This window comes from Chinchilla lanigera, unplaced genomic scaffold, assembly GCF_000276665.1.
Source record: "Chinchilla lanigera isolate Chin_1 unplaced genomic scaffold, ChiLan1.0 scaffold00051, whole genome shotgun sequence".
Classification (NCBI taxonomy): Eukaryota; Metazoa; Chordata; class Mammalia; order Rodentia; family Chinchillidae; genus Chinchilla; species Chinchilla lanigera.
This window is the reverse complement of record NW_004955452.1, coordinates 13,477,799-13,503,657: the sequence shown is the minus strand read 5'-3', so window position 1 is coordinate 13,503,657 and position 25,859 is coordinate 13,477,799. Positions and strand designations below refer to the sequence as shown.

General features: G+C 38.9%; 1 protein-coding gene and 1 pseudogene across 7 annotated transcripts in view; one reads left to right on the top strand and one right to left on the bottom strand.

The window, feature by feature from the left end:
• Positions 1-25,859, bottom strand: part of Zmym4 (zinc finger, MYM-type 4) — a 158,819-nt gene that overhangs the window by 9,503 nt on the left and 123,457 nt on the right. For all 7 annotated transcript variants that reach the window (XM_013519646.1, XM_013519643.1, XM_013519642.1 and 4 more), the window contains 8 exons: positions 23,071-23,189; positions 22,068-22,239; positions 16,085-16,138; positions 14,159-14,338; positions 13,491-13,585; positions 4,592-4,763; positions 4,351-4,446; positions 1,611-1,762 (listed from right to left, as the gene is read on the bottom strand). In XM_013519646.1, the coding sequence (XP_013375100.1) occupies positions 1,611-1,762; positions 4,351-4,446; positions 4,592-4,763; positions 13,491-13,585; positions 14,159-14,338; positions 16,085-16,138; positions 22,068-22,239; positions 23,071-23,189 (1,040 nt within the window). The remainder of the gene's footprint in view (positions 1-1,610; positions 1,763-4,350; positions 4,447-4,591; positions 4,764-13,490; positions 13,586-14,158; positions 14,339-16,084; positions 16,139-22,067; positions 22,240-23,070; positions 23,190-25,859) is intronic.
• Positions 17,574-19,465, top strand: LOC102016661 (annotated as a pseudogene).

Below are 25,859 nucleotides of genomic sequence, written 5' to 3'. Positions count from 1 at the left end.
ACACAAAAACAATAAAAAGATACAGAATTTCAAAAAGATGATAGGAAATTAACAATGGTTGTTATTTTCTGTTTTTTGTTTTTTTTTTTTTTTGGTTTTTCTCCGGTACCGGGAACCGAACTCATGACCTTGCACTTGCCAGGCAGGCGCTTTTGCCGCTGAGCTAAATCCCCAGCCCCCAATGGTTGTTATTTTCTAATTAGAAAAAAGTAGACAAGTTTAAAATGTCAACATAAATAATCTTTTAAAACTTTACTATTATTTTTTGGTCAAAACTGATTGTAGTTTCACAATATTTATTGTCTATCATAATAATTTGATAATTATTTCATAGTTGTAATAGCATTTTAACATAGAGCCACTTACTAATTTAAAAAATAAACGGTATAAATACTCTACAAAAAATTTACAGGCAAACTATGAATGAATAGCTACATGCGTGTTAAAGGTGTAACACCGGAGGGGGCAGAGGACACCTACCACGCTGCAACCCTGGCCACTGAGGATGTGGGAGAGGAGGGAGGTAAACTCTGTGCATACGCTTCATGGTTTTTAAAGTTACACTGAACACATATTATTTTTGTAAATAAAAACAATACATTAAGAACAATGTGACAACAATTCATAGAGATGGAAGAAAATTTATTAAACAGAAAAGAAGAAAATTAACATCTTGAGTTCTACCACCCATACATAACCACTGCATATACATTTAGCACATTATCATATTATGCCTTTATATGTACTACTGTGTCAACATATAATGACATACATTTCATTTATACTCTAATGCTTTAACATTAATATTTTTATATGTCACTACATCCTATTTTGTAAATAAACACTGGCTAAGTAATACAATACTTTATGAAAGTACTACAATTTACTTAACTATCACACTTTGGTGGGTTGACATTACATCCAACTTTTTAAAATTTGAACAATGGTGCCAGAACTTTGGAGGATGAGTTCTAAAGAAATGTGCCAAAACTGAGTTAGTGACAAAAAAAAATTTAGAATTACTCCTGAAGAAGCTCAGAATTGTAGGTACTGACTGCTTTTAGCTATGCAGAAGAATCTTCAACTCAGCACTCTCAGTGAGTGGGGTTTTTTTCACCTTTGATTTTCTGAGACAGAGTCTCACTATGTAGCCCAGGCTTGCCTTGAACTCATGGCAATCCTGCCTCAGCCTTGCAAGTGTTGGGCTTACAGGTGTCTGCCACCATACCTAGCTTGAGTGTCATGATTTTTAAAAATTTTTGCCGATGCGGTAAATACTAATATACCTATTACTTTATTTTCAATTTTAAAACTTGAAATGAAACCATATGACTTATATACACACACAATACAGTCATCTATGTTGCTACTTTTACAGTTGTTATTTATGCTCTTACAAAATACATCATCCCAATTTCTTTTTTCCTATTGTCTTAGCTTATAAAAGGCTATATGATAAAGACTTTTAAATCAAGGACAGTGGTATATTAAGAAAAGTGTATAGGACTAATAGTAGATAACATATACATTTTAATTTTCATCTTAACTTGTAAGTTCTCTCAGAATTATCAAAGCTGCAATCAATTTTGTAACATTATTTAATTTGATACCTGCTGAATTCCAAGGCACAAGTACAAAATACTGTCTGGATCATATTTTTCACCATTTGGTCTCCGCACCTCTTGGATAAACTGGCATAAACCCAAACTCAACTCAGCAAAAGTACAGGACAAAATATCTTCCTTCAGCTTGACAGAGCGGACTGTAGAAAGATAGAAAACATTTGAACATTGACATAAAATGAACATATTGGTGGCACATGCCTGTAATCCCAGCACTAGAGAAGCTGAGGCAGTACGATCGCATGAGTTCAAGGCCAACCTGGCCTCATAGTGAGTTCAAGGCCATTCTGAACTACATAGTGAAACCCTATCTTAAAAAAAAAGAAGATGAAGAACACAGTAACATTATTTGAGTCACCGATTACAGTGGTCCCTTGGTTCACGAACTTAATTTGTTCTACGATTTTGGAAAAGATGGTCATGTTTATATTTGTGTTGGAAAGATGGTCATGTTTGTCACCTGATGCAGAATTTGCAGACAAAAAATTTTGCCAAATGCTTCTACTTATGAACAAGTTGTTTGTAAACAGAAGTGTTCATAGACCGACGTACCACTGTACTACTTACTGTGCCTAGCATTGTGGTACAGATTACAGATTAAAAATAGATCTTGCTCACTAGGCTTTTTCCAAATTGGGAAACAATGACAGTATAGTACATATCATGCAATGAGTAATATGAGAGGTTTTGCTTAAGCAAGATTTTATGAAAGCAAATGAAGGATATGTAATACAGATTCTGTAGTGACACTGGGGCTAGATCTTAAGAGGTGAACAGTTAGATTCAATTCTAATGTGAGGAGGCAAAAAGATATCCTAAAGTACATTCAACAAAACACTAGTCCTACGTGAGAGGCAGAGAAAATTGAGTTTCTAGGAACTGATAAACTTGGAAACTGCAAGATGCTGTATCTGCCTCTGAAGAATCCCCGCTGCCTACTGGTAGACTAAAGACCTCGAGACTTTTTTTTTAATGTTGTTTAACTTTCTTTAACTTAGATTTCATCACAAAACACTTCAAATAACATGAAACATCCTCATACTTTTAGAAATGCTAGAATAAAGTACCCCCATCAGTTAGGCCATAAAAGCGGAAGGTTTAGAACTTAAGCGTAGAAGAGAAAGGCAAAACAGGTGTGAGTAAATCATGATAAGCCTCGTGTATCACATTAAGAATGTGGGCAGTTATCTCATTGATTTATAGAGCTCCTACTGCAACAGGCTGATCTATTTTAAGTTAGATCCAATAATTAAAATGCTATTCCCAGATACTGTTCTTCTGCGTTTAGAAAGGAACACACATTTTCAAAGATATACTTGGGCTCCCCTGTGTTGACTCTGCATAAGAAAATGGAAGCTTATAAGAGCAAGGACCATTTTTGATCTCTCAACCCAGTAACAGGCATTCAGTAAAAACTTTCTGGATGAATGAGTGTAGAAATGGACAAGTATTTCCCTTGTCTATGGCATTTAGGCCTACTTGTCTTAAAACAATATTATTTTTCTCCTCTATTCTTCCCTTCTTTCTTCTCTTGAGACAGGGTCTTACTATGTTGCCCAGACTGGTCTCAAACTTGTAAGCTCAAGTGATGCTACTGTATCAGCCTCCCAAGTAGCTGGAACTATAGGAACATGCCACTGAGCCCAGCTACCTTTCTTTTAGAAAACAGTGCTGCCAGGTAGCTCCAACTTGAATTTGCTCCTCTGATGTTACATAGCTAGCCATGTGTTAAAGTGAGTGTTACAGGCCTAATAAATCTCCACACTACAAGAATATTTGTGTAACTTTGGAGTGGAGAGATTACAACTGGCCCGTAGGAACTCACTGAGTCTGTTACAGCCCAGCACACCCACTACCTGCTTTAGTAAGAAGGGCTATGCATGTCCCAAGACCAGAAAGACACTACCAGCAGGTGAAGACAACAGTGTATGAACACCTAGGTGTTAGAGACAGTATGTAACTGAAAAATGGCAAAACTCTAGTTACAATGGACACACTCATCCATTCTTACTCCATCTCATTAATATTGTATAAGTATAAAACATAATAGAAAATAAAATATAAACAAAGCAGAAACTTAGAACAGGGTATCAAAACCAGTGAAAAATGAAAACTAAAGTGGGTCTTACAATTATGTACTCTTTCAGCATGCTGGGAGGCTGAGGCAGGAGGAACAAGTGCAGGCCTAGCTTAGACAACTTAGTGAGACCCTGTCTCAAAAAAAAAAAAAAAAAAAAAAGACACAGGTCTGGGGTGTAGTTCAGTGCAAAGGGCCCTTGGTTCTACTCTTAGCACTGCCAACAAAACAAAACAACTATATACACACAATTGTTTAATTTGAATTGTTAGATAACTCTGAGTTTCTTGGCAGCTGATATGAAACCCACAAATACTGCCAGTTACATGGACCTCACTATTAGGAAAAACTGCTATGAAGAAGTAAGGCTTTTGCAGGTATTTTTCAGAGAGAGGGAGGGCAAGGAAGAGGGAGGGAGGAATTCAATAATAGGTTCCATACGGGGTACTATATAGACGTAGGACCGAAGAAGACATTTTATCTTAAACTCATCACCATAAGAAACAACCTTATCTTTTATAATATCCTCTTTATAACTAAGGGAAGATTATTAATTTACCTTAAGGCATATTTTTAAATATGTGATTACAAATTTAAATGAACAGTAACATAATAAATAATTCATAATAAATGTAGAGAAACAACTTTCACCTCTAAGGCCTGCCTCTGAAGATTCTTGAGAGATTGCCTGGTCTTGAGTACTTCCTAAGGGGTCAGGACATGGGCTGGACGAGGCATGTTCACCTCCTGATGAGAAAGACAAGAGTTGAAAAGATGAAGACTACATGAAAAGCCAAATCCAAATTTTATCAGGTTATCTCTTTTGGGTAAATTAATGGGTTTACTTATTTAGATTTCTCTCACTTTAGACAAATTCATGTCAAGTATTTACCTCCACACTTCATGTCCACCTGCTCTTCCTTGGCATTCTTCCACTGAACCCAGTTCTTCCAGGCATTTACCCCATACATGTATTTCAGTGTCATCCCAGATACTGAACACCCTTGAAAGGCTCCTTGAATAAGACTCCTGGGCTCCACAGTCACTATAGACTTCTTTCGTCCCTGTGAGAATTTCAAAAATTTACCATCTATAAATGTAAGTTTTGATCTTTAACAGAGTTCTCAAAGATACAAATTATATAAACCTATAAAATATGGAATTTAGTTTTATATTCTAAAGATTAAGAATTCTTAGTGGTAGAAAACATATTAGTGATTAGCTAACCTAATCCCATGAGAAAAAAAGCAAGAATGCCAGAAAACAAAACTTTAAATACTGAAGATCACATTGTATTAACTAACATTTGGATGCTTAATATTTTTTAGATATTGGACCCACCCAATGAGATATAAATAATACTACTACTACTTAGGTCATTTAATCAACACATGTACAGATCATATTCCGGGCTATAAAATAGATCTCAATATAGTTCCTAACCATCATGGAATTAAACTAAAAACCAAAACTGAAAAGTTGCCAAGACAATCGTCCACCTCTCTGCTTCCTGGATACCACTTTTTGGGCAGCTCTCCACTGCAATGCCCCTCTACTGTGCCATCCTGGTCTTGGAGCCAGTAGACCATGGACTGGAAGTTCAGGCAAGTGGCACCCCTGCCCTATGTGAGCAAGCAGACCCATGCCAGATAAGTGATGCTGTCTTGCACCCCTGCAAAGCCAAAATCACCCAACAAAGCCAAGCTGGTTTTACATTTAGTTTTCCCATAGCACTTGGCAGCAGAGGTGAGGGCTAAGAAAGTGACCTGATCACAGAGAAGGACAATGCCCAGGGAGATAAGAGGGCATCTGGACCCCACAAACTCAAACATTAAGTGCAACAGCCCACTCAAGCCACTGCTCTGCAGTTTGCCTACAGCAGAGACCAGAGGACTGATCACATTCCCCATCTACTAACAGGTGAAAGAACAGGCCTTGGACTGGGCAATAACCACATACTGAGGGGAATGAAGAGAGGGGCCTCTGGTACACGAAGGGCACCTCAAAAAGACAGGCCCTAAAGCAAGGCAGAAAAAATCATGACCGGATGGATCCCAAGATTGCAGATCGTTAAAGAAACCATTCATTTAGTAACACAAGAATTTTTTTCTTTGACTCAGTCTTTCTCCGCTCTATTTTGCTTTACTTTTATCTTTCCTTCACTCAGTATTTTTGGGGGAGCGATTCTCTCTTTTTTTCTTTTACGCCTTTTAGTTTCTTTTCTCTCCCTTTCTTCTTCCCCTTTTCAACTTTTTCTCCTCTTCCTTCTTTTCTTGCTTTTATTTCCTATTTTTGCTGTCATCTTTCTTGTTCATTCTTTCCTGTCCTCCAACACTAATTTCCTTTTACTTAATAGGATCCCCTATGTCACTTTACCCTCTCCCATCTCATATCCCACTTAATTTTCAAATTTGGATTTTTTTTCCCCTTGTCTGTTTCCTTACCCTCTTTACCTTTACTAATATAACTACTAAGTTTTATGAATCTCTAGAGAGCTAGCTGAATTTACACTAAATTTACTGCCGAAAACTGCTCTATTGCTCACAGAGGGAAAGTTGCTCCAATTAGTAACTATTCACTGAAGATCAATACTAGGTTAATATTTGATTTGTTTTAGTATCCATATTACAATTATAGATCTCTTCTGTGGTTAAGGGTGTACTTTATTGGTCTTTAGGGTTTATAAATATTTACTTTGTATTTGACATGGTAAGTAACACTGATTTTTATTACTATAGCTATGGTTACATAGCTGTTGGTAGTAACTGGTTTTCTTGAAATACCAGTATCTGTATTGCCTTGGGATCATGAACAATACTGTTGCCCATTCATGGAAAACTTGGTAGTGGTCCAAACATGCTATAGCTTCCCACCTTAAGTATACAGTCATGGGTGGATCTGGGACAGAGGCCAAGATAATAATTATCCACATGCAGATTGTATCATTGCAAAGTAAATACTAACTAAAGAAGTCTCCATACTAAAAAACAAAGCTTTCCAATAAATGTAACTGCAAGCCTTGAAACAAAAACAGAAATATGAGAGGCTGGGGATTTAGCTCAGGGGCACAGCACCTGCCTGGCAAGCGCAAGGTTGTGAGTTCGATTTCCGGTACTGGAGAAAAAAAACAAAACACCCCCCCCCCAATAGAAATGTGGTAAGGCAACTCAACAAAATGCCTCCAAAAACTCCCAATTCTCCTAAAGCTGACCCATGGAACACTGAGAGGTAAGAAACCAAAGCCACACTCAAGTTTATCTGAAATGATACCAGGGAAGATAACAAAGCATATCAATAAAGCATTCACAAGCTCACAGGAGATGTCAGTATAAATATACTGGGCCAAATAAAACGACTCTACAGAAGACACCAGTAAGAAGCTAGAAGAGCTAAACAAAAAGATGCAAGACATGAATGACCAGCACAGAAAAGGATTAAGAGTTTATAAAAAGGCTCCAAAGCAAGAGGCTGAGGCAGGAGGGTCTCCATGAGTTTGAGGCCAGCCTGGGCTGCATAGTGAGTTTAAGGCCAGCCTAAACTACATACTGAGATCTTGTCTCTAAAACGAAAGAATAAAATTAAATTAAAAATAAAAAATAAGGAACACTGAAAAATAAAAATTTTTAAAATACTATATATAACTGTAAAATTTTAAATACATATAAAATAAATTTAATGCAAGAAAAAAGACATAAAATCAAGCACAGGTAGGTGGGGTGATGCATGTTTATAATGGCAGCACCCAAGTGGCTGAGGCAGGAAGCTCATGGAGTAAGGCCCATCTGGGTTACATATAGTAAGTTCCAGGCAAGCCTGAACTGCATAGCAAGACAGGCTCAAAAAAATACAAATAAAAAAAATATGAAACATTGTTGTGAGAAATGAAAGATTACTTGAATAAATGGGCAAGATATCATGTTCACAGATGAGATGACTCATAATTGCTAAGATGTTGATTCTCTGATCTATAGATTCAGGACAGTTTCAATCAAACTTCTAGTCATTTATTTTTTTAGGACAAAGAAAGACACAAACAAGGTGAAATAGGAGACTGCATGTGATCTCTGACAGAACCCAGAAGATATGGAGTAGGACAAAGCAGTTTATTGCCTGTGTTCCTGGAGGGACTATTGTCTACCTGAGAGCCCTGAACAGGGTCTTGCTATTACTTTTATACCTTTTTTATTTCATGGGCTAACCTTAGATTGGCAAGCTGTTGTCAGGCATGGTTATGGTTACAGAAGATGTAAAATAGTAGTGGGGGAGGGGTGGGAATAGTGGGAAAAGGCAAGCGGAGAGTTCTGGCAGAACTTTCCAAGTCTGTTACACTCTGCTGACATTATATGATAGCTGTATCTGTATATAGCTGAGGTCATAACCATCAAAAGTTTCTCAAGGAGGTCAGCTACATCAATTTTCCCAAGCAGCTTAGCTGCACAGTCAACCCATAGTTGCCCAGTTTCATCCCAGGAGATGGCCTCCTCTTGCACTGGTACTTCTTAGATGTATATACCAATGTAAATGACAACTCAGAAAACTAAACAAAGGACTTACATTCCTCATTTCAAAATTCACTGTAAAGCTACATAACCTAGAGAGTTAGTCTTGGTATAAAAACAGACATAATGACATGTGTGGTAGCACATGCCTGTAATCCCAGCACTTGGGAGGCTGAGGCAGAGGGTTTACTCTGAATTTGAGGACAGCCTAGGCTACATAATGAGTTCAAGGCCAGTCTAAACTACATAGCGAAACTGTCTCAAAAAAGAAAGAAAGGAGAAAAAAGAAAAAAGAAATGAAATGAACAGAACAGACAGTTTGAGAAACAGACCCATATATATAGTTTGCTGACTTTATTTAAACAAGTATGCCAATGCAATTTAATGGGGGAAGGATAATCTTTTCTAAGACTGGTACTGGAAAACTGAATATCCATATGCAAAAAAAATTAACCTTAACTCTGCTTCAATTATACATAAAAATCATGAGAAAGTATCACAAACACAAAAGCTAAAACTACAAAACTTTTAGAAAATTAAGAGATGAGTCAGGTAAAGACTGTGATGGGCTATTTTGTCTCTCTGTCTCTGTCTCTCTCTCTCTCTCTCTCACACACACACACACAAACACACAGAAAGAATGAACACAAAGCCTTCACACTGAGCAGCATCCCTAGTGAGACCCAAAAAGAGATATGAGGCAGTTAGGACAGACTTGAGTAAACTGAGATACACCTCAGGAACAGTGGAACACAATGGAAAGCAGCTCTTGGAAGTATGCCATGGGAAGCTGGGGTGCAGGGGAAGTCTGTTCTCCTAACATCAAAGGCCTAGCTAAAAACACATTTCACTGCCTCATTTTCATGCACTCACCAAAATAACTGCATTTAAACCCCTGAATTGGGCATCTTTGTTCTAATAAACTATACCCCATTTCTGTGTCTGTTAATTTCATCCTTCCATCATCCTCAGGACAAGATCCCAGAGAGAAAACTGGTTACACTGGACTCACTAAATTGCCTAGGCTTGAATGTATGATCCTCCAGCCTCGAACTTCCCAGAATACTGATATGATGAGCATGCATCCCCACATCTGGCTCTTTCATGGTTAATTATAAAGCAGATCCATAAATGAACAAAAATTGGTATGTTGTCTCTAAATTAAAATCTTCAATATACTATTAAGAAAAACTTAAAATGAATTCAGAGAACAGAAGCAAATATCCTAGCTGGTAAAGGAATTATATTCATAATAAAGAATATTTACATCTCACAACAAACTACCCGCCACAAACTGGGAAAAAAAAAATGTGGAAAAGACTAACAGTCTACCAAAGAAGACAAATGTCCCCCGCAAAAATATATATATTCAACATCATTAGTCCCAAAGGAAACACAAATTAACTACAATAGTGAATGCTAGCGACTAACTAAAATTCAAATTCAACAATACCAACTGTTATGTTTTGTATCTGGATGTCCCCTCAAAGCCTCATGTGGTCATGGGGGTGGGTTTTTCAGAGGCGGCTAAATCTAGAGTTTGTGATTGATTCACGGTGCTAGGATTAAGGGTATGAGTGCTACACCTACCCCAGGACAGGTAGCCTGCATACAATGTAAGGGAGAGAAAGAGGCTTGTCTCTCTCTCTTCCCTTGCTCTCTCTTGTTGCTTTTGCTGTTTTCTGCTGCCATGAATGGTTGCCCCTCTGCCACACCACACTGCCTTAGAACCAGCCAATTACATACAGACTGAAACCTCTACCAACTGTGACCTAAATAAACCTTTCCTCCTTTAACTCTGGGTGTTGAGTATTTTGTCTCAGCAATGAGAAAAGTAACTAAGACAGAATTTGGTACCAAAGAGGTAGGGTCATTGCTGTGACTATACCTGATCATGTGGTTCAGGAGTTTTTGGGAATAGCTTCTGGGAAGAGTTTGGAAAGGTTTGGAGACACTGGCTGAAAAAGCAGAGTTGAAATGCCTTAGACAATTCTGTATGGGAGGTTCTGGTCAAAGCTCAGAAGACCAGGAGGCTCATAGAAATCCTGCCAGTAAAGACCAGACTCAGGAGGTTTCTGCTGGGAAAAAGGAGTGCATTGGCTATTGGACTCCAGATGATGTGTGTTACAGCTTGGCAGAAAGTTTGACTGCATTTTGCTTGTATCCAGAGTCTTTGTCTGACACCAAGATAAAAGGCAAGAGACTAATCTGGCAGAAGAAATTTCAAGGTTGTCTAATGTTGAGGCAGTGGCACGGCTACTGTTGGGGGCATTTAGCCAGATTTATGTTGTCAATCAAGAGCAAAGACCCTAGCAGAATGATTTAAATGTGTGTGGCCAGAAAGAAAGGTCTAGGAAAGCTGTGGACTTCAAAACATAGAGGAGATCTTGACTGCTGAGATGGAACAGGAGAACAGAAAAGATGGCCTGTGGACATCATAACAAACAGCAGGGCTCAACCTTTTGCAGCCTCAAAACTGCAAAAGTGAAAGACTTTGCTTTGAGAAGAGAGTCCCAGAGCACCATGTTCCAGAATGGCAGCAGCATAGAGAATTCAACAGCCAAGAGACAGGGAAGCCTGGCTATTGCACCAGCTGGCAGCAGATCTTGGCATCATCCAGATGGCACTAGTTTTAGGTACATGCAGAATAGAAGAGTCATGGGGTCAGGAAGGTTTCCACCAGGGTTTCAGAAGGGCTGGAAGGCCCTGAGAGGGCAGTGGGTGAAGCTGTGAGTGTGAAGCCAAAGGTGGAGTGGAGACCCCTGAAGTTTGGAGAAGCCAGGAAATGGATCATCAGAGGAAAACTGAAAGGAAGGAGCAGAGTGAGTCCAAGAGAGAAGCCATGGGAGTGATTCCTACAATCACTAGGAAGTGCTGCAGGGGCAGAGCTACCCAAGCACTTTGGAGTTCACACCTCGCTGCAGGTTGCCCCGGACGCTACACATGGAACTACAGGACTTAACATCTGCTCATAGATTTTGGACTTGCTTTGGTCCCATTCCTTTGTATCCCCATTTTTAATTTTGGAATAAGAATGTCTATCTTCTGGGGCTGGGGATTTAGCTCAGCGGCACAGCGCCTGCCTGCCAAGTGCGAGGTCGTGAATTCAATTCCCAGTACCGGAAAAAAAACAAAAAATAACAACAACAAAAAAAACCAAAGAAAGAATGTCTATCTTGTGCCACTGAATGCTGGAAGTGTTTAGCTTTCTTTTCATTTGTTCAAGAGCTCACAGCTGAAGAGCTTACCTTAAATCTCAGAGGAGACTTGGGACTTAGACTTTTCAGCAATGATGAAACTGTTAGGGCTTTGGAACTCTTAAGAGACAGACTAAATACCTTTTGTGTACAGGAATGTACATGAATCCTTAGAAGTCCAGGGCCAGAACCTTATGGTTTATGTCTGCATATTCCCCAAAAGCCTCATTTGGTCATGGGGGATAAGGACACGCTTTTTGGAGGCAGCTGAAACTAGAGTTTGAGATTGATTCATGGTCCAATGCTGGGATTAAGGGTATGAGTGTTATACCTGTCCTAGGATGGGGAGCCTGCATACGATATAAGGGATAGAAAGATGCTTCACTCTGTCCTCCTTCACTCTATTTTGCTGCTTTTGCTGTTTTCTACTGCCATGGATGGTTGCTCTTCTGCCAAGCCACCATGCCTTACAGCCAGCTGATCATGGACTGAAACCTCTACAAACTGAGCTAAATAAACCTTTCCCCCTTTTAATTTTGAATGTTGGGTATTTTGTCTCCGCAACAAGAAGAGAAACTAAGACACCAACTGTTAGCAAATCATGGAGCTAATGAACTCTGACATCACTGCTGGGAATGCAGAATGGATATATTCACTTTCAAAAACAGTCTAGCAGCTTTCTTATGAAGTGGAAAGTATATTTACCACAAAGCCTAGTAACCTTATTCCCAATATTTTTCCTCAAGAGAAATGCAAAACCCATGTTCACACCAAAACTTATTCAATGGGGGCTGGGGATTTAGCTCAGCGGCACAGCGCCTGCCTGGCAAGCACGAGGTGGTGAGTATTCCTGGTACCGGGAAAACAAACAAACAAACAAACAAAACTTATTCAAGAATCTTCCTAATAGTTTTATTCAAAATAGTGGCAAACTGAATATAACACTAATTTTTACCATTAGTTAAACAGCTGCATAAGTTTTGGTTTGTCATTATAATGAAATGCTATTTGGAAATAGAAAGGAATAAGCCACTGAAACATGAAACAACACGAATGAAACTTAAAAACACTAAGCTAATTAAAAGAACATAGATATGGGACCTAGACATACTATATGATACCACTTATAAACAGTTTTCAGAAAAGAAAAAAGCAGTATCATTTAGTAGCAATGTATACAGCAGGATGGGGGTTGTCAGCATCTGAAGATGAGGCTGACCTCAAAAGATCATGAGAAAGCTTTTCAGTACAACATTTTTCACAATTGTGGTGGTAGTTACATCACATATACACTTGCCAAACCCCACCAAGCTGTACCGTCCTCATTTATAATTTTTAAATGTAATTATAACCCAACAGAGTTAATTTTTTAAAAACAAGGCTATAATGCCCTAATATAAAATAATGAACTTCAGGATAGAACATACAAAAATAGCTTAGACTTTTCAGAGAGAAAATAATGCTTTAAAAATTACTGAATGCTTTTTAAAGTAACAAGACAAAACCATCAATTATAGAAGCAAAAGAAAAAGTCCTGGCTGAAATGTAAAGGAAAAACATGGTTCCTGACGTTAAGAAACAAAAGCAAAAGCACAAAAACACAGGTTTCAATGATGTTAAGTGAAATAAATCAGACAAACAAACTTAAATATCTCATGGTTTCTCTTATATAAGGAATCCAAAACTTAAAGAGCAAAAGAAAAGACAGATAATAAGAAAGAGGAAAACAGATCTTTTGCAAAAGGGAAGGGGACAAAGAGATTGGGGCAGGAGAAAAATATGAAGGAAAAAAGAAGAAGAAGAAGAAGAAAAAGAAGTGAGGGCTGGGGATGTAGCTCAGCGGCACAAGTGCCTGCCTAACAAGCCCAAGGTCCTGAGTTTGATTCCCAGTACTGGGGGAAAAAAAAAAAAAGTGAGATGTATCAAGTACATGTATCAACTCCCCATGTACTAATGAAAACAAAATGTGAGATTGCAAAATAATGCATGAAACTGCCTGATTCTGGCTAGCAAAAGAATTTTGTAAAGACCAAGAACTAATAAATACTGGTAGAATGAGGTAAAGAAAATTCTAAAACATTAAGCTGCTGCTTACTCTTCGTCTGGGTTGGGGGAAGCCATCTCTGTGTCGTCGTCTTGTTCGGGAACGTGCTTGGATTCCCTGTCCTTTATTAAGTGGGTCAAAGGATTCTATAATAATCAGCAAAAAGTACAGTATACAGTAAGTAACACAGATTTAAATAAAGACAGATTGAGTAATCATCACTATTTCATTGTTTTGTAATGAGAATTTTACTCATACATTTAAGAGAAACAAAAGACATAGCATATAAACAAAAGGTTTTTTTGGTTTTGTTTTTTTTTTTTTTTTTCTTTTTAAGACAGGGTCTCACTTTGCAATTCAGGCTGGCCTTGAGCTCACTCTGTAGCCCAGGCTGGTCTCGAACTTGCAACAATCCTCCTGCCTCAGCCTCCGGAGTGCTGGGATTACAGGCATGTGCCACCACGCCTGACTTAAAAGTTTATTAGAAATCAAGAACACTTTTTATAAATGGTTATTATAACAAAGATGACAAAAAAATGTTCAAAAATGTTCATTAAACATATAAAAGAATAGTATGGCACAAGCTGACATCCAGAACGGCAGAAAGCACTTGTGTCCTAGATTATCTCCAATGCATTACAACTGCTTAATGTCAATGGGGAGTCTTGCCATTCTTCTAAGATAAAAGACTTTTGATGAACAAGTTACACTGCACAAACCTGAAGGATAATCTGCTTCCAAATCCTGTTCTGTTTCCCCCTTTGAGAACTGCTTCAGTTCTGCATCAGCTTCTTGCACAGCATTTGACTTTAAGGCATAATGATTCAGCTCTTCCTCCCAGCTATGTGGAGTAGACACTGCCTCTGATTCAAGGTCACCACTGTATGTACTTCCTTGGTCTGAAATGCAAAAAAAAAAAAAAAAAAAGTCTCAAAATAAGACACTCTCTTAATATCTTCAGAAACATTCTTGAACCTCAACATCAAAAACTGAGGTGTGATTGATGGACACGCAATAACGAAGTAGCTCGTTCATCAGCCTCACAGAACTAGATTCACATTTTTGGTAAGCACTTTAAAACCTTTCAATTAGTTCTTACATATTTAAGATAGCTTTTAATACTTTCATTACAAAACAGCACATATCACAGACATTTGATAACCCTTATAAATACCTAAAAATATACATATTAGACTCAAGAATTCAGAGTTTTTTTTTAAGCTAATTCTGGATTTTATTTTAAAATACAACCCTACAATATCTACAGAGCACTGCTCCAGAAAAGCACCTAAATAACTGTTTTGATGCATTCCAAAAGTCAGTCCTTGAGTTTTCACGATTTCCTTAAAATGTAGTTCCATCAATGCTTCTGCCTAGAACATATCACTGCGTGGTTTCATTTTAGCCACTATAAATAAATTAGTGTCTAGTGAAGAACAATTTGCAGAATTTCAAAAGCAGAGGGCCCGCCCTTTGCTTCTGTTCCTGGTGCAGTAGCACTGACCAGGAGGACAAGGCATAACACATGGTTGAAAAGCTCAGATTCATTCAGTCAACATGATGCAGCCTACATAAATGAATCCCAGAACTGCTCTCAGAGCTCCTATAAATTCTGAATAAGAGACGGCTAGCAAGATTCCAACCAAGAATACCTAAACATCTTATAGGATTCCTGGTTCCAGGATGCTGCTATCATTTGGATGGTTAGTTTTAGTAATCCAGACCTGCTGCCAGATACTGTCCCAGTGAGTATCATACCAGAGAAGGCAGAACATCTCTAAGAGATCCTTCACCAAGGGGGTGCTCCGTGCTGTGCTCAGGGTACCTTCTTCCCCGAGGTTCTCCTATAGAACTCAGAATTCCTTCAAGTTCAAGGAAAGGCCAAAAGGCCAGTAGCCATCCACAGCACAGCAATGAACGCTGATTAGACGGCCTCTTGGAGTGTTTCACTGACTATAGAGACTACATAGCAAGGATACGTGTCAAACATGCTAAAAAGCTACTACTTTGGTGAGTGGCACTAGCACTAAAGAAGGAATCAGTTGTAGACACTCACACGTGAGTGTGCAGCTGCAAGTCTGTAGCTTTGTAACCCACAGCAAAATTATTCTGAGACGGTTTGGATTTGGCTGTGTCAAAACTCATCTGACAGCCAGCAAGCCAACCTTCAAGGGTCAATACAGCCCAGCCATAGATGGTTGATCCAGAGAAATTTTCATAAACATTACTGCCAAGACTGAAATAATCTTGTTTATAGGAGGCCTTCAATTTCCCACTTTATTTGGTCTCTAGGTTCCCTGATGTTTTCCCTGTATCGGTGTAAGCATGACCTGAAGTAGAAAATTCCATTCTACTATAAGACTTGGTTTTCAGGTCTCCTTTGACCATGCCAAACCCATATCCTTTGCTGAAGACACCATTGGAAGCCTTTCCTAGGTCACAGTAAATTGGTATGTTAATGTATCTCCAACCCAAGGGCCCGCCCCATTCTGCCAGGGTAATGCTGAACCAATGCCGTCAGTGCCTGCGCATCCTCACTCCCTAACGCGATGCCTGCGCACCCGACTCCCTCCCCTCTCCCTTGATTTCTATTACTTACAGAATGTATGATTTCTAAGAACCAAAATATACTTATAAGAACAAACCTTTTTCAAATATCTTGGTGTCTAGAAATAGTTCCTGTTCAGAAGTTTGAGATCCTGAAGAGAAAGAAAAATCACATAATAAAACAATTTGAATGTACAGTATACACAAAACAAATTGAATCTCAAATGATATGAGGCAATTATATACATGAGACACACTATGAAGCCCTAAGTAAACAATTCATACAAGCAAAGAATAATTCTTTAATTAAAATTAGTGATAAAAGTAGTTAAATTACCTGTATTAATAGTAGTTACAGTACCTGGTAGCACTATCAACAATGTCATAGTGAGAGAGACTTTTTCTTCTGATTAGGCAGTGGGGGAGGCCATCTGGGGACTGAGCCCAGGGCTCTGCACATGGTAGGCAAGCACTCTGAGCTACATGCCTGCTCTTCATAAAATTTTCTTTTGGGAAGGGTCTTGCTAAGATACTAGGCTAGCCTGCACTTTGTGATTCTCCCGCAGTCACCTAAGTAGGTAGGATTACAGGTGGGCCTCCCCTGCACCCAGGCTACTTCTCATTCTACACTGAAGTTAATTGAAATACTCCTCCATTTTTTTAAAACCCCACACAGACACACACACATGAGCATTCACTCAAAAGCTGACAAATCAGCTCTAACTTGTCCCTCCAACATAATAATCTTACTGTTGTATTCAATGGCCAATAGAGTCAGAATATAAATAAAAGTTAGTGACCATTTTAGTACATGGAACTAGACAGAAGGTAGTTTTAACAACTACAAAGTATTTGAAAAGTAAGGATCTCAAAGTAGGAAAGTGTGGGGCTGGGGATTTAGCTCAGCGGCAAAGCACCTGCCTGCCAAGTGCAAGGTCGTGAGTTCGGTTCCCGGTACCGGGAAAAAAACAAACAAACAAACAAACAAACAAAAAAAAAGTAGAAAAGTGTTTTTTTGGCTCACCCAAGAAAATTGCTTCCTTTCCTAAAATCAAAGTGAAATTAGCCCCATATCCTCTAAGCTGGAATTTATTTCTTCTTTCTCTGTGGTTATTTCATTCCCTTTTATCTATACTACAGTGATTACAACTGTCTTGAAACTTGATTTTTTAAAGCTTTTCTGACTCAATTTAGACAAAGGCACTATGTCACAGTACATGTACAAAGGAAGAACTTAATAAATGCTAAATATTAATGTGAATAGAGATGTCAATTTAAAATGAGGTTTATCATCAGGGATTGCATAAACTGTATATACCAGAAGTTAGAAGCTCCAGCATAAAATACTATTCTAAGACATTAAACTCCACATATAAACAAGTCAGAATTATGAGATTATTATACATTAAAGAATATGAAAGAAGTCGCGCAGCCTGGAGAATGGAGCCGGGAAGACCACCAAGGAAGATCATGGTGATGCCTCCAGAGAACCTGGGCCTAACAGACAGCACTCGCCTTGCTAAGCCACCTGCTGGCCCCATGCCCACCCCATCTTCTTGGGCACTGGTGGCCGGGGCAGAGCTGCAGGATCCAAGGACCCCTTTTGTTCTTCCTCCATACTGCTTGATGGGAGGCACTATGGCCCCCAAAGACATAATGACAAATACTCATGCTAAATCCATCCTCAACTCAATGAACTCCCTCAGGAACAGCAATACTCTCTGTGATGTGATGCTGAGTAGAGCAGAAAGACTTCCCTGCCCACTGGATTGTGCTGCCTGCCTGCAGTGACTACATCTGTGCCATGTTCAAGAGTGAGCTTTCAGAGAAAGGGAAACCTTATGTTGATATCCAAGGTTTGATGGCCTCTACCATGGATATTCTATTGGATTTTGTGTACACAGAAACAGTACACTTGATGGTGGACAATGTACAAGAGCTGGGCGTGGTAGTGCATACCTATAACGCCAGCACTTGGGAGGCTAAGGCAGGAGGACTGTTGTGAGTTCAAGACCAGCCTGGGCTACAAAGTGAGCTCAAGCCAGCCTGAACTGCATAGCAGGACCCTGTCTCAGAAAGACCAAAAAAAAAAAAAAAGAGAAAGAAAAAGAATGTGCAAGAATTGCTCCCTGCAGCCTGTTTGCCTTAGCTGAAAGGTATGAAGCAACCTACTGAGTTCTTAGAAAGTCAACTAGACCCTTCTAATTGCCTGGGTATCAGGGATTTTGCTGAAACTCACAATGTGTTGACTTGATGCAAGTGGCTGAAGCTTTTAGCCAAAAGTATTTTGCTGAAGTGGTACAGCATAAAGAATTCATTCTTCTAAGTCAAGGAGAGGTGGAGAAGCTAATCAAGTATGATGAAATTCAGGTGGATTCTGAAGAGCCAGTCTTTGAGACTGTCATCAAGTGGGTGAAGCATGCCAAGGAGTGCAAAGAGTCCTTGCCTGACTTGCTGTAGTACATGTGGATGCCCATGCTGATCTCCAGGTACATTACAGATGTGACAGATATTGAACTTTTCATCTGCTGTAGTTTATAGTACAGGGATCTGGTTGACAAGGCAAACAAGTTTCATCTGAGGCCTGAACTTTGGAGTTAGATGCAGGACCCATGGACAAAGGTTCATCTAGGAGCCAATGAAGTGCTTCTGGTGGTTGGGGGCTTTGGAAGACAGCAGTCTCCTACCGATGTGCTTGAGAAATATGATCCCAAGACTCAAGAGTAGAGCTTCCTGCCAAACATCACTTCCAAAAGACATTATGTGGCCTCAGTATCACTACATGACCAGATCTACCTAACTGGTGCTTATGATGGCCTTTCCCACCTCAGTTCGCAAGGATAGGGTCTGGTATCCTTTGGCCCAGATGAATGTCCAATGCGGCCTTACTGTGGCTACCACCCTGGGAGATATGATCTATGTCTCTGGAGGCTTTGATGGAAGCAGGCACCATACCAATATGGAGCAGTATGACCCAAACATCGACCAGTGGGATATGCTGGGAGACATGCAGACAGCCTGAGAGGGTGCTGGACTAGTAGTGCCAGCAGAGTGTTCTACAGTCTAGGAGGAAATAATAGCTTCAATATCTTAAATTCAGTTGAGGAATATGATCCCAACACAGGTTAATGGACGAATATTACACAAATGGCACCAAGCATTCTGGTGCTGGAGTAGCCCTACTAAATGACCGTATTTATGTGGTGGTGGGATTTGATGGCACAGCCCACCTTTCTTCTGTTGAGGCATACAACATTTGTACTGATTCCTGAACAACTGTTTCGAGTATGACCACTCCATGGTACTATGTAGAAGCCACAGTGCTTTGGGGGAGACTCTATGCAATTGCAGCATATGAAAGTAATTGCCTGTTGAGTAGAACTGAATGCTATGGTCCTGTCATTGACAGTTAGGAAGTGGTGACATCCATGGGAACTCAGTGCTGTGATGCTGGTGTGTGTGTTCTCCAAGAGAAGTGACCTTTGTTGGAGCACCATCCAGAGCTAGTGACCAGTTCAAGGGACAGCTTGTGGGAGATACAATGATCTTTTCCAGAATGTCTTGTTCTGCACTGCATACACAGGCTAATTACAGGCACCAGTACAGTGGTGATTGTACTTATTTGACACATATTCCTTCTCACACTGGTTAAATGCCTCAAAAGGGTAGGTAACAGATACTTAACAGAAAAGAATGAACACTGAATGGGTATAAGAGACTGGATCCTTCTCCATCTTGTCTGGAGAGCACTCTCTTGTTTCTAACTTCCCACATGCTTGGAGAATATGTATATGTTGTACCTCACATATTGCAGAGAATGACGTGGACAATGTCCAGCCTGGAAAACTGGAAGAATACCAGCTCAAGTATAGTTGGTAAAATCCAAGTATTTTTTCCAGGAACAAAAATCATTCTAATGTACAGGCAGCTAGGGGCAGTACAGTTTCATTCCGAATGAAGAGGAGGGAGACACCATCCTAACTTGGGCACCAGGAGGAGAGATTCATGTGATACTCCCTTGGTGGTGGGGGAAGGGTTAACACATCAGAACTGAGGTTAAAATAAATGACATGAGCTGAATTTGATGGAATATGAATGAACCTGCAACACCACTGAAGTATAACCTGGGAGACTGAGGGAGACATTATTGGAAGGATCTTTTTATTTCCCCAAGGTCTTTCTAAAGTAGAGTGTTATACATCTTGGCACTGAAAACTATGAGAGAATAACAGAGTGAACAAACATTGGGGTGAGAGTAGATGGCATAAACACAGGAGTTCAATATACTTGGGGATTAATGAGAAGTACCTATGATTTTACAATTATCTTATTCCCTACCAGGGCTTGTGTACCGTGGCAGTGTTTGTCTTGAATGGGTGAAAGACTGTCTGCCTTTGCTGAACAAATATTACTACACCAGTATACTTGTTATTTATTTGGGGGTGGGTGGGAGTGGCAGCAGCCTAGCAGTTCACCTACCTGATTGCTGCTCCACTTTTTTCAAGGGCATAATTCTGCTAAAGAGTAGTTTTTACTGCTCTGCTTGGTGCATTTAGTTTCTTTCCAGTTAGTTCCAGCACCTCTGCTGTTGCATACTGAGCTCTCCTGTGTCACGGAGTGAGGTTCCTGCTTCATGGGTACCGCAAGGGTGGGAATGTGATAACCTAAACAAGGATGCACTTTCTCTTTGCTCTGGAACTCCAATTCTTTCCCTCTTTCTCTGAGTTGTATTAACTGACAAGAGTTCCTTTCCTTTGAATTTTTTGTTTAGTTTTTTTTTTGTTTTGTTTTCTTCTGGTACCAGGAATCGAACTCACAACCTTGCACTTGCTAGGCAGGTGCTGTGCTGCTGAGCTAAATCCCCAGCCCCTCCTTTGAATTTTTTTAAGAAAATATTAAGACTGTCTCAAATGCCTTTAAAAAAAATAAACACCAAGAAAAACACTAGGATAATAATAAGCTTTTACCTATTTCTCAGAATATCTTAAGCAAGGGCTCTTCCACTGAGTTACCTCCTCAGTCCTACTCAGAACATATATGATTTAAATACTCACTATAAACACAATAGAAAAGATGACAGTTTCTGTCAAATGCTACAATGTTCAGAAAATCATCTAACATTATTATGCAAAATTTAAATCCAGTGGTTAGCTTTCTAAAATTTACCACTGAATAAAATTTTGAAACATCAAGAAAAGCGTTATTTCTTGGCTCATTAGTAATATATAAAAAGGCTTCTGCGAAAATTCACTGAAACATTTCAAAAATCGTAAGTACTATTTTCTCTAATTCTTTCTATATCCCCAAAAAAGAGAGATAGTAATTGCAGCTAGAAAACTTTCTGTAACACACGTTAGTAAATTGATTAGTATTATGTATTTTGGAGTCAGACAAACCTGGATTCAAGTACTGGTTCAATTACTTTCTGATTACATCAACAAGGAAAATCTAGTATTACATAAATAGGATAAACCCAGATGAAGAATATAAAGCCAAAAATAATCCCTCATAGGGCTGTTGTGTAAATTAAATGAGGCAATGCACATAATACACATAAACCATACCTAGAGTACAGTGAGCACACATCAGTGTTAACTGTTATCATCCTCATTCAAAATAATAAAATGAGACTTATCTACAAATTATTTTCAGCCAAAACGTTATCTGTGCTAAGATTTTGTTTATCAGCATACTAGTGAGTATACAGCAGGAATTCTTATGTGTGGACTATGGCTTTGAGCAAAAGATAAAGCCAGGAGTACAAGGCGGGTGTGGCGGTGCACACCTGTAATACCAGCTCTCAGGAGGCTGAGGCAGGAGTATCCTTGCGTGTTTGAGGCCAGCCTGGGCTGCAAAGTGAGCTTAAGGTCAGTGTGAACTGCACAGCGAGACTCTGTCTCAAAAAGACCAAAAAAAAAAAGCCAGGAGTAGAGGTGCATGACTAGAATCCCAGCACTTGAGAGGCTGAGGTAGGAGAATTGGCACAAGTTGGATGTCAAAGTGGTCTACACAGTGAGTTCAATACCAGCCTCAACTATGTAGCAGGATCCTGTCTCAAAAAACAAAAGAGACTGTACCAACCTCCCTGGGATAGAGTCTTCTCCTTCTCTTCATCTTCTGCGATCATTTCTGCCATCTCGAGGAGATCAGCTTCAAACGGGTGTGTGGGAAGCTTTTCCTTAATGTCATCAATACTTTCAGTGACTTTATCTTCATTATCCACTGAGGATGGAACAAGCATGGGGACAGGCATCTGAAAGACCAAAAACAGACTTAAGAGCTTCTCAAACCATGGATCTGTTGTCAAAATTTGTGACATAATTTAAGTATAAAAATTTAAAAATTCAGATATTCTCATTGCAGATGATTTTACACTCTTAACAGTTCATTTTTATAAGGTTAAAGTCATTAAAATAAGAACTCAGAAAGTGCTTTGACAATAAACAAAATATGCCTCTGAATCATTGAAAATAATTCTATAATAGCTTCATTTTATTTTTGAAATTGTTTTTGCTTATATTTCTAGTTTAACGTTTTCACACAAGTGTCTCCCCTAAGGACTTAGTAGGGGAAAATTTTCCCAATCTTAAAATATCTAATTTTCCTTTAATAAAAAGTTGGAGCTGGACATGGTGGCACATGCCTGGAATCCCAGCACTCAGAAGGCTGAGGCAGGAGGACTGCCACAAGTTTGAGACCAGCCTGGGCTACATAGTGAGTTCAAGGCCAGTCTGAACTACAAAGCAAGACCCTGTCTTCAAAAAAAAGGTGGAAATGTAAAATCAGAGCATTCTTTTCGTCCTTGCTAGAAAACAAGATTCTAACACATGTAGTTCCTTACCTTTTTCTATTTGAGTAGTCTTAGTGCTAATGTAACCTTTTTAATAAGCTACCTTATAACATTCTCTGAGAAATTAGGGTAAAAATAAAAGCAGTCCTCTATACATAACTTATTAAGTAATAATGGTAATCTGATAACAGCCACTAGAATCAACTATATTTTACAAATAAGTGAAAAGTTTTTTCAGAATTATAAGCATTTAATTAATGAAAATGCACCCTTAACCTCTAAACAAACACTCACTGGAACCGGAATTCCAAAGGGAACTGGAGCATATTGAGTATAAAGATGAAGAGGTATGGGCACAAACACTGGCACGGGAACTGGCACCACAATAATCTGGGGTTGACTTGGAGTGTCTTCTAATGAAAAAAAAGTCACAAAAAACAAAGAGGATTAGAAATATTTTAAATGACTAAAACTTCATTTTAAAAAGGATATTTTATAAATGATGCTGGAAAGAATAAATAACCATATATCAAAAAATGAAACTAGACTCTTTATCTCTCACCATATGCAAAAAAAAACTCAAAAAGTATCAAAGACTTAAATGTAAGACCTGTGAGTGTAAAACTATTAGAAGAAAACACCAGAAATACTTCAGGATGATGATCTGGGGAGAGATATTTTGGATATGATCCTAAAGCACATTCAACAAAAATAAAAAATGACAAATGAGGGTGCATCAAACTAAACAAGTTCTGTACAGCAAAGGAAACAAGAGAGTTGAGAGACCATCTACAAAATGGGAAAAAATATTCGTAAACTAGTCACTTGACAAGGGGATTAATATCCATTCATAATATGTAACAAATCTGAACAAGTCAAAGGCAAAAACAAAAACGAACAAACAAAAAAAAAACCCACAAAAAAACAAGAGCTAGGCAAATGATCGGAACAGACATTTCTCCAAAGAACATATACACACAGACAATGCTACGGTTTGAGTATGGTTCATGTCCCCCAGTATGAGGGTGATTAAAGGCTTAGTCCCAGGGGGTGACGCTACTGCAAAGTAATAGAATCTTGGGAGGTGGGACCTACTGGGAAGCCCTTGGAGGGACTGTGAAATGCTGAATTCTCTTGGCTCTTCTTTCAAGAGATAATCACTGCTCACATATGTGCTGCCACCAAGCCTGCCTATGCCAACGGGCCAAGAGGTGGACTCTCCTGAGCCTATGTGATGCCATCTGGACTTTGAACTTTCAAAAGTGTGAGCCAAATAAACATTTTATTTTTAAGGCTAGCTACCTCAGATATTCAGAGTGATGAAAAGCTGATTACTTCAGTCAACAAGTATGAAAAAGGCTCAAGGACTTGGGATATGGGTCAGAAGTAGGTAACTTTCTTACCCTGTGCAAAACCATGGATTCAATTCTCAGCAAACCCCCCAACAAAAAAAAGCCCAAAACTCAATATCAAATGCAAGTCAAAACCACAGTCAAGTATAACCCCATCCCAGTTAGAATACTACCAAAAGGATAAAAAAAAACAAACAAACAGCAGCTATTAACAGATAAATGGAAAAAGAAAATGTGGTATGCATACACAATGGAATACTACCTTGCCATAAAGATAAACTTGAGTCATTTGTGGGAAGATGGGTATCTCTGAAGTCCATAATGGAAAATGAAGTAAAGGAGGACATAGAAACTTCAATATCAATTTCTCTTATATGAGAAATCCAAAATAGAAATAAAGAGCAAAATAAAAGATATTAGGAAGTATGGAGACAGATTTTGTTCAAATGGGAAGGGGTGAAGACATGGAGGGAGAGGAGGAGAGAGAGAAGAGGGAGAGGGATGAAAACTGTTATGTACACCTACCAATCCCCCACAAGGAATATAATCACCACGTAATACAAACATACCGTAGTAAAAATTGGAAAAAAATAAAAGCTGGTGAGGATATGGAAAAGGGAGAACTGTCATATACTGTTGGCAGAAATGTAAATTATTGGAGTCATGGAAGCAGAAGTAAGTTCCTCAAAAAAAGAAGAAACAGGAGTTAGGAATACTGATGTACATATGGTTCCAGCTACTCGCTAGGCTACAGCAAAAGAAGTACTTGAATCCAAGAGTTCACGTTCAACTCGAGCAACACGGTGAGACATTATCTCTTAACAACAACAAAGCAGAAACTACCACGAGACCTAGCAATTTCATTACAAGGTATGTGTCCAAAGGAAAGGAAATCAGTACACTGAAGAGGTAACCGCACTCCTAAGTTTTCCATCAACACTATTCACCATAGTCAAGCTATGGAGTCAACTTAGGTGACCATTGACAAATGAATAGATAAAGAAAATATAAGATAATACACACAAGCACACATATAAATGGACAATTATTTAGCTGGAAAGAATGAAATCCTATCATTTTTGGCAACATGGGTGGGTCAAAAGGATATTCTGTTAAATAAACTACACACAACTACTGAATGTTCTCACTTATACATGCAAGCTAAAAAGTTCCTCTTACAAAATCAGGTAATAGAATAGTGGTTACCAGAAGCTGGGAAGTGAGGGGCACAGAAAGAAGATAATGACTGGGCACAGAGGTTCCTCTAGAAGGAGAACGTCGAATGTTCTACAGAGCAGCAGGGTAATGATGATTGAAAATAAAAAATTATGTATTTCAAAACAGCAGAGAATTTTGAAGGTTTCCAACATTAAAAAAAGAATGCTACAAATAATGCATATAAAATTAATCTGACCTGATCATAACACACTATACCTATGCATTAAATATCACAATCTGTACTTCATAAATATTCTTGCATGTCAATTAAAACTTTTTAAAGCCCATCTTAAAAAATAAAGTGTAATCTGTGACAGGAGTTCTTACAATAGAGAAATAACTAAAGTAGCAAAAATGGCTTGCACAGAGCACTAACAAAAACTAGGTAACATAACAAGTAGTAATGATCTGAGTATAAAATGAATGGAAGTATTGGGAAAGTGGTCATAGAAGCTAGGTATAGAAAACTGCCAGCGAGGGCTTCCGGTGCACAGGGAGCTGCGGGTGGGGAGC